This window comes from Astatotilapia calliptera, chromosome 20, assembly GCF_900246225.1.
Source record: "Astatotilapia calliptera chromosome 20, fAstCal1.2, whole genome shotgun sequence".
NCBI lineage: Eukaryota > Metazoa > Chordata > Actinopteri > Cichliformes > Cichlidae > Astatotilapia > Astatotilapia calliptera.
In genome coordinates, this window is record NC_039321.1 from 4,863,637 (window position 1) to 4,873,480 (window position 9,844).

Below are 9,844 nucleotides of genomic sequence, written 5' to 3' on the forward strand. Positions count from 1 at the left end.
AAAGACAGTTTACACAAAAAACAACAAAAAATGTTGTATGTATGGAGGAGGTCAGGAGAGAGGTACAACAATGAGTGCTTACAGCCATCTGTAAAACACAGGAGAGGTAGAGATGAAGCCTACTTAAAGAGAAAGCCTGCTTATAAGGCTGTACTGAAGAAAGCTTCATGTGTATGGAGGGTGAAGAACCTTTCTCTTTTTAGTATAGTCTTTAAGTTATCATTACTTTCACCACGACAGGTTAATTTTCTTTAATTATATTATTGTATGACTAGCATGAAGCATTTTCAAGAATAAAGTATAATCAGTAAGCTGTGTATTTTATCTCTTTTTGGCAAATGAATTATACTCACAATAAGAATGAAGGGTGGTAGAGAGAGAGTCTACCACTGGCCTTTCTTATGTTCATATGTTGAGGAGCAGGTATGCTGTATAAATCTGTGCTAAAATACAACTGTGTTGCAGTGTTGTATGGACTCAGGACAGTGCAGGGACTTTGATGGGTTGTTTCATATGCACATACTGGAGTTTATTCTATAGTATGGTGTTAGATGAGGCTACAGATCCAACAATAGACTATATAAATTGTTGTAAGAACAATATAATCCTGAAAAAAGAGGCTATTAATTTCCCAAATATTAAACCACGTCACTAAAAAAGTTAGAGATTGCATCAATAAAAAGTAGAGACTTACTTGGTGATTCTGATAGTGTGAAAATTAATTTGAAGCCATTTCAGTTGGTTCTCAGAAATGTTTGTGACTGATGTCTGCTTCTTTATTGAAACGCTGCTCGGTGAATTAACCGATGCACGGTGCCCTTTTTTCCCAAACGTCACACAGTTTGCAAGTTATGGTGATTATCTTAAATCATTCTTACACCAGAGGTAACATGTCTGTAACACATCCTATTGAGAACAAGGACTTCAGGGATGTTGCCACTAACATGTGTAGTGATGAAGTGTTTTAAGAAAATTATTTTGAATATGATCAAACCAAAGATATCTTCAAGTCTAGACCCGCATCAGTTTGTAAACAGTGAAGGATGCTATGATAAATATCATTCATTTAATAAAGGAAGCATTCAGAAGATCCAAAAGCCTATGATCAGATTCTATTTGTTGATTTTAGTTCTGCATTTGATTGTTCGTCCATACCTGCAGGCCCAAAACTCTTAAATGTGCCTTAATTATCAAATGTTTTTTATCCCTCTTGACTAGCAGGTGACAACAAGTTAAATGATTCAATTTTTATGACTTCCCCCTCTCCTTTTCACCATGCATGCTAATCACTATAGTGATAACTGCACTAATAGTTGGCTGTCAAATTCTCTGATGATAAAACTATTTTAAGTCTTCTGCACGCAAATGACTGTGCATCAGCAGTGGTGTCATCATCATCGTTTTATTTTGAACACTGATAAAACTAAAGAAATAACATTTCACCCTAAGGGAATATGGGAAGTACATGTAGATTTATTTTTTTACTGACAAATAAGCTCGGATTCAATTTTCTTCAACGGCTCAAAATGTTTGAAGTGAGATCTAAGGATTTTTTTTATAATACAATGCTTGAAAGTTTGATTAGATATGGGATAGCAGTTGGTGTGGCTTACTTACAGTAAAGTCAAAAGTGCTATGACAATGATAGGAAACAAAAAGCACTAGTCTCACCAAACAAAATATTACAAAATTGTTGTTTATCAGGCTCCTAAAAGTTTTAATGATTCATCCCTTATCCAGTTTTTTCAGAGCTTGAGTTTTTACCCTCAGGGACTGTAAAACAAACTGCTAAAAGCTCTCATCAATCCCAGCATCTTTTGCACATAAGGACTCAGTGCACTTTGAAAGCTCTGGAGCCACATCATCCTGTACTTAAATGTTTCCTGGAGTTTAATTATGGGAAACTATCAGTGATGAATGAATGAATTATTAACATATTTATTAATTGAATTTTGGTGCTGGCTTTATTGTGTGAATACTTCTATGCACAGCACTATTTGTACAAATTAAATTTCACATGTGGGATAATAAAGTTTATTCGTATCTCTTATTGTAGCCATCCATCCATGTTCGTTTCTGCGCAGGCCACTGTTGATGGCCATTATTAATGCTGTGGAGAGGATAACAATGACAAGCCTAACAAATGGATTCTGAGTCAACTCATCCTTGCTTTTATGTATGTTTTATGTGCCTGACTGGCCAGTGTCAGTGTTACTGGTCTGGCCTAGTAAGGGCAAGGGAAGTGACATGGTTAGTTCTTACAGAACAATTGACCATGGTTCTAGATAAGACATCAAACCCCCAAACCTAATAAACTGGATCCAGAGTGTGTGTACATTACCAGCAAATCTGAGTATCATAATTACCTGGGTGACAGAGATCCATCAGAAAAGCATAGCAACTAACAGAAAAGGGAAGGTTAAGTTGGTATCACTCTACTGTGTTTATATAGAAAGGTTTGAATAGCTTGATTCTTTTTATATATATATTAGTATCAACATATGCTTAGTCCTGAACCGTCCAACATATTATTGACATAAAATCTGAACAATCTTTGAAATCCTTAATCCCATAAATTAAAAATAGTTTTTTTTAATATAAATTTGAATCCAAATTTATTGTAAAATACAAATTTAAAAGACTTTTCCCTCTCCAATACACTTTTCTCCTCAACAGGCAGCTCCACAATTCTTTCATAGGGGCAGCCATATGGGGGCCACCAAATAAAGAATTTCCAGTTGTATTATGCTGTTGTCAAATACAGGTTACTTGAAAAATATGGCAAAAATGAGTGAAAGAAAAGAATTATATAATAATAATGGATTGCATTTATATAGCGCTTTTCGGGACCCCTCAAAGCGCTTTACAATACCACTATTCATTCACTCTCACATTCATACACTGGTGGAGGCAGCCACAGTTGTAGCCACAGCTGCCCTGAGGCAGACTGACAGAGGCGAGGCTGCCATATCACGCCATCGGCCCCTCTGGCCATCACCAGCAGGCGGTAGGTGAAGTGTCTTGCCCAAGGACACAATGACCGAGACTGTCTGAGCCGGGGCTCAAACCGGCAACCTTCCAATTACAAGACGAACTGCCAACTCTTGAGCAACGATCGCTGTCAACTTAATTTCCTGCTATTAAAGTCGATATCACTGAAAATGGGTAAATATGAAAATCAAATAAGATTTTGAAATCTATAATAATTTGCTTTAAATAACGATTTAATGTTTCAACTCATTGTAGGGTGTTTTTGTCTCTCCTGTGCTCAAGTTTATTTAACTTATTACCATCACAGGACAGTTTTGGCAGGAAGGCCTGCAAATTTTGAGGTGGTGGCCGGTGCCACCTTGGTGCACCCTGTTTACAGTTAAAGAAGAAACGTTCATATCTTTAACCGTCAACAGTTTATTGGGAAAAATTATTTCACAACTTTCATCTTTGTGTCTGAGAACTGAAAAATGACTATTCCTATTTTTACCTGATTCACTATAAAGAACTGAACTGAAAGATCACGCCACTTACACCGTTTTAAGTTCTAAGTGGCGATGCTTTAGTCATCTGAGCTTTCAACTCCATCTGGCTGGGGGCGTGTGGCAGTGGTGTAAACTCCTCTCTGATTTCTTCATACAGCTGGTTGTCCTGAAGGAGGAGAAGAAACCACCTGACTGATACAAACTTAGCAATAATGAAAGTCATGTCTCATACTTCCTAAAACTTACATCTATGATGCTGGAGTACACATTTTCTACTGGAGGTCCTGAAAACATAAAGTTCAGAAAATAAACATCTTGCATGAGGAAACCTTGCAATACGTAGAACCTGAGGAAGCAAACTCTGTAAAATATGAGGAACTAAATCTGAAGAACTAAAATAAGTTCAGGTCAGTGACATAAATATCTAAATGACTAGTAACTATTAACTAAATAGTAACTACAAGTAATTACTGCTGTAACCAGTCACTGTTCTTAGTTATAAATGAACATCTGGTGCTTTGGTTACATACAGGGAAGAGAGAGTGTGTGTGTGTGTGTGCGTGCGTGCGTGCGTGCGTGCGTGCGTGCGTGCGTGTGTGTGTGTGTGTGTGTGTGTGTGCATGCGTGCGTGCGTGTGTGTGCGTGCTATGGAAGACAAGTTTGACTTCTGTGTACACAATTTAAAAGAAAATTATAGCTTCATAGATGAATAGTATTTTTTAAAAAGTGTTCTTTAAAGTCTTACACTAAACACTTGGTACATACAAATCTGTCCCACTGAAAGTTATTTTTGCAAATAGTCTCCATAAAGTATATTTCTAGATCTTACTGCAAAAACTAGGTTGGGGATAGTCTCCAAAACAGGATAATGCATCAATAAAGTCCTTTAAAAATATTACAAAATGCTTTAAAATTCATTTTTTGTACGCTCACTTATGGGTTTAGTGGCTCTCCTCTTGCAGAAAATCAGCAAAGCTGCTGATAAGAAGGCGATCAGGACAATCACAAACAGACCCGTGTATAGCAGCAGATCTACAGGAGTTGAACAGAACAGACTTAGTTTATTTAGTTTAAATACAGCATGTGGCCGTGGGCCAGTTCATTTAGCCACAGTGTTATGTGAATTCATGTGCTTGCATGTTCACAGTAAGCAGGTATTTTCCTTATCCATTCAGCACCAACACATACAACAGCTCATTAGGTAGAGAGAAGTGTTCACTTAATATTACTTAAAGCATAGTTGCTCCTACATGTCCACCTTAAGATGAAAACTATAAAGAGAAGTTTTTTTTGGTTTTAGGCATGATTATCTACTGCTGTGCTTCCTCATTTTAATTAAAGTATTCATTAATACCTACAGTTCAAATGAGGCTTTTTGTGTGCTATAACTGCTGTACTCACAATTGTAAAAATAGAAAGATTAGAAGATTAGAAGTACTGCACTTTTTCTACTTGTATGTTATTTCAATTTAATGTATTCTTACTTCTAACACAATTATTCCTTTGTGGGTATGTGACACATTCTAATAAACTCATGCATAATTTAAATAGACCCATCTACATACATGCAAATATAAATGTACCTGAACTTGCAGGTTGGGTGGGAAAGTGGTGGAAAGCTTCAGTGGAGGATGATGTAGCAGTGGAGATTGAACTCTCTGGTGTCATCTTCATTGTTGGTGTGGAGGCTGATGTGACAAATGTTTATGTTGAAAAAGGTTTCAGAATTAAATTTAGCATTGAAACACTTGAAGCTATCAATAATGAATAATGCAGCTAGTTAACTGACAGGTTCACTGGAGGTTCATTAATATTCTTTTAGTGAAACACGTACAAGAAAGTAATAGTTTGGGCTTCACAGCAGAACTGATAAAACTGCATTTTTACAGTTGATATAATATACAAAGGTTATTTGAATAAGGTGTCAGTAAGTATTTGGACAGGTATGAACAAACATTTTCATGACATTCAGCAGAAACTCACCTTCTTTGACAGAGATCTGAAATTCATAGTTTGAATCAAAAAAATCTACACCCATTCTGCCCAAAGAGCACCTGTACACTCCCGAGTCAGACACTTCCAGCTTTGTGATGCTCGCATACATAATTGTCTTAGTTCCTAGAAAGCTTCCTTCTTTATATTCAATGCTGTATCTGCCTTGTTGAGCTGTGTCCTCTGTTGTTTCAATGAGAATTTTTCCTTGTTCACATTTTTCCTTACAGAAGAGCCTCAAGCTTCCAGACAAAGAAAATGAACAGCCAACTGTGATGTTTCCTCCCTCCCTTTCTGCATGGATGGGAATTTCAGCAGTAGCAAGATCAGCGTTTCCATCCTGAAGTGCTTCTGAAAATGCAAACAATCAGTAATTACGACATGCCCAAAATAATTTAAAACACCTTTATAAATTAAATTGAAGACCAAAAATTATTTAAGCAGATCGAACATTTTCAGTTTCAGTTAAATTCACTACATTTTTATTGATTTTGAATTTGCAAACACAGCTCCATGATTCTTCCTGACATCAACACAAACCATCGGCTGATGAAAACTCAGAACCTTATTTTAAAAAAGCTTGAAAGCTGGACTTTTTGTGTTTCTGATTAAATCTTCTTTTGCTTTCTTTGAATGTGAAATGGAGGTTGTGGATTTGTTGTTTAACATCTGAAGATTGCCGTTAACACGTTCATGTTGTGCTTTTTAAAACTGTCACAGTTCTGGGTCCGTTGGACCCAGTGTTTTGAGTTTATTATGTTTTGGTTTATTTTTGCATTATGGATTGTTTTCTGCTGTTCTGGTGCTTTGTTTATCCACCTCCCCGCACACAGAGCGCTGACAAAAACAATGGAAACGACTCTCTAAGATTATTTTTTTTAATATCCTGCGTATTTGCTAAAGCAGTAAGTCTGACGCAACACCAGTCTGCACTTCTAACTCTTTATACCAGAAAAGGCAACGAAAAATTGATCTTTTAAAAAAAGAAAAACATTTGGGTAATTCAACAAAGATGAAACTATGATTAGAAGGCCAATGTCTAACGAGAGATCTATTGTGAAACTAAAAATATATCTATAAAAAAATATTTTTGTGCTAAGAACTTATTTTCTCCATACATTTATATTTTTAAGCAGTTAAATTGTGTTGTTGGTGAGCTATGTGTGGAAGTGACCTTTTCCCAACTCTTAACCACGTGTTTAACCACAGAAACCAATAACTTGTAAGCGAGAGGTGACAATAATGAGCAAAACAGAATAAACCATTTAAACTGTTCAGCAAGTTGCAAAATGAATTCGTTAACACCACATAGAAATAAAATAATAATAAAAGTGATAAAACAAGTTAAATAAGAAAATTTACTCACGAATGAAGATGAAACAGACCAAACTGTGACACAGTTTCATATCGAGGCTGTGATGAGTAACTGCTTCCTCTCTTCCTTCTTTACTTAGAAAAAAGGAACATTCGACTTCCTGTTTTGCAAGAATGATTTAGTCCAATTTTCTGAAAAGGTTTCATTAACTACAGACAAAAATTTAATCCTTTGTTTTGAATGTAAAACAAACCAGAACTAGTGTAAGTAAAAGTGCATTTCAGTGCATGCTTCAGCTGTTGCAATGTTTGTTCATTGCCCCTCATTGGTTTTGTTTCAGTCCTGATTTTAGCTGATATTTGTGCAAAATTGTGAGGTTAACCACAAACAGTGATATTGTCTTTTGTAACAAAACCATGATAATTTACTACTCACACAGGGTTTTTACCGCTCAGAAATTTGACACCGGAAGAAACCTTAAGTTGAATCTAAAGGTTAACTATGTTGGCACATTAGAAAAAGTATGTGTAGGTTTGGTGGCAGAGAAAGTCAACGAGGTTACACACAGATGAACAAGGAAGGAGAGGTGGCAGTTTAAACTGTCACATGAGAGATGACCTACAATACTGAGACACAGAGACTAGAAGGATTTCAGAGTCTGCCAAGTTGTCCAGGTGAAGTTTAAGATGAGCATGTGCAGTTTCTAATGTCTCTAAACTAGGAACCATCTTAACAACTTCCCCAAACACTATTCAGCTGAATTACAGTCAAAATCTTGTCTTGTGTGTTCTTTTGCAAGAACATGAGATTGTACGCTGTGCTTAACACTCGCAGGTAAGTACTCATGACTGCATGTGCCTTTGTTCTGCAAGGAGATCTTACCTGTCATGAGCAAACCAGTCTTCCATACTTGCCTGTTTTTTTTTTTTTTTAGCATGCTTTTCTTTTTGTACTTTCACTTTGTGTTGGACCATGTCCCGTGTTCCTGCACACTGCACAAAAACATATATTAGTGTCACACATTGTGAATACCCACAGTGGCATTGAAGTCAAGCACTTGTGGTTGCAACATGCCTTAGGTTGTCCCAAGGTTGTGCAGGTGGATCTTACCTGTGATGGTTTCACCAGCTTCCATATTTGCCTCTGAAAATGTAATAAGTGATTTATTCAGCTCTTTTGGTCTCAACTGTGCCAAACATGTTGCGTAGCAGGTTATGTTCCAGATTAGAAATCCACAGATATTAAATCGTCACGAACTGACTGATTGGATCATTGGAAAAAGCATCTCCATTCCTGGAAGATCCCTCAGGCCTCTGTGTGTGTACAGCAGGAGGGTGTAAAGTTTTCCGGTGGGAAAATATGGTTAGGAGTAAGGTGGACATCATAGACATTAATGTCTAATCAGGGAAATGTGCTGGACAATAGATGCTAGTAGACAATTGTGTCTATTTTCTACCACTTTCCCATGATTATCAGTAAGAAATATATAGTCTTCGAGGAAACTTTATTTTTTCCTGTTGGTTCCAAATATTTTGTTTGTTCTCTAAGCACAAATACATGACACTAAAACAGAGTACTTGTTTGTACTTGCTAAACTTACATCCAGTTTGCATGTAGACTAATTTTTAATTTTGTTATTTATTCTTTACTTACTCTCAAACTATTAAACACCACCGAGGATTCAGATGAGAGAATAAAGTAGTGCTACATTTATATCTAGTCTACATCTAGTAGATCTTCAGAGAGTACTTCAAGTAATCTTGGTAACCATGCAGTAGCTTGGTTTCAAGCTTCACCGTGATCCCATCTTGCAGGTCAGTTCCTCTCACACTCAAAGCTCCTTCTTCCATCACTCTTGGGGCTTGTTACCCGATTTTGGGTGGGGGTGGTTATATTGTTAATGGACTGATTCATATATAGCACTTTTTTACTCTCCTGGAGCACTCAAAGCTCTTTATGCAACATGCCACATTCACCCATTCACACTCAGTCACACATGCACTTTTTTAAGTGCTCACTAACTGTTCTTCTAAAAAATGTAGCTTGATCTCTGATCCTTTAAAGAAAGTTCAATTCACCTTCATTATTAGTTTCAAGGGTCTCTAGACCCAAATACAATATTGTATTTTATATTTGATTTCAGTTAAATTTTAATGGTGTTTTAAAACTTTGAAGTCCTTAAACTTACTACTATGCAGTTTATTATGTTGCCAGAGTCGCTGAAGACCAGTGTTGGGCAAGTTACTTTGAAAAAGTAATTAATTATAGTTACTAGTTACTTCTTCAAAAAAGTAACTGAGTTAGTAACTGAGTTACAATATTCTAAAAGTAATTAATTACTTGAAAAGTAACTATTGCGTTACTTTAAAAAAATGTTTAAAATGTTTAAGCCTCTGGGGTCCAGGGGCCATTTTTAACTACTTTTGATTTTCCCTCCACATTTCACCTTTAAAAACAGTTTATTTGCCTTGTTTGGTATCATCCTTTTCAGCGCAACCTTGTGTGTCTGAATAAAGAGTTGTGTTTTCATTTTGACATACTGTATTAACACAACTGATCTAAAATCAGACAAAAAAACCATAAAATCAGAGTAGAAAAAGTTATATTTTTTATCGTAACAACCACAAACATGTTTATTGAATCATATTTCATAACTTTAAATGCAAATACAAATTGTCAATTTTAAAATCATATGCACAAGTTTTGCAAACAACAAAGTTATTCATTTACCTTTTACCCTTTTTTTAAATAACCATTTCAAACTATTTACAGAACAATCAGCTGTTCTGCATTCAATAAGACACACAAATTATTTGTGCCACTCCAAAAACACAATTTCTGTCCACTATAAAGGAGAATATCAAAGCCTGATACGTGCAGGTCTGACAGCAGCAGGTTTCTACCTGGAGACAGCAGTCGCCCCATTGTTCTGACACACAACACAAAACTATCCACAACACTACACACTAACTACACAAGACAACACACACTCCAAACACGCTAGACGTCACAAATCTCTCACATCTCAAAACTCCCTCTCTCTCTCTTTTTCTGCTCTCTC

At 36.2% G+C, this 9,844-nt stretch overlaps 1 protein-coding gene across 1 annotated transcript; it reads right to left on the reverse strand.

Annotated features, from left to right (window-relative positions):
• Positions 1-3,093: 3,093 nt before the first annotated feature.
• On the reverse strand, positions 3,094-6,874 carry LOC113013946 (uncharacterized). Its single transcript, XM_026155196.1, has 6 exons — positions 6,835-6,874; positions 5,460-5,819; positions 5,060-5,164; positions 4,410-4,508; positions 3,723-3,760; positions 3,094-3,642 (listed from the first exon to the last, which is right to left on the reverse strand). Exons 1-6 carry the CDS (start codon positions 6,872-6,874, stop codon positions 3,532-3,534), a joined length of 753 nt encoding a protein of 250 aa, XP_026010981.1. The 3' UTR covers positions 3,094-3,531.
• Between the last annotated feature and the right edge of the window lie 2,970 nt (positions 6,875-9,844).

Bases quoted from the DNA above. Each gene is read 5' to 3' on its own strand.
- LOC113013946 (XM_026155196.1), bottom strand. From the start codon at position 6,874: ATGAAACTGTGTCACAGTTTGGTCTGTTTCATCTTCATTC. The intron at 4,509-5,059 runs GTACATTTATAT...CAACTCCTGTAG, and splicing joins CACCCAACCTGCAAGTTCAG to ATCTGCTGCTATACACGGGT. The intron at 3,761-4,409 runs GTGAGCGTACAA...TTATGTTTTCAG, and splicing joins GAGAGCCACTAAACCCATAA to GACCTCCAGTAGAAAATGTG.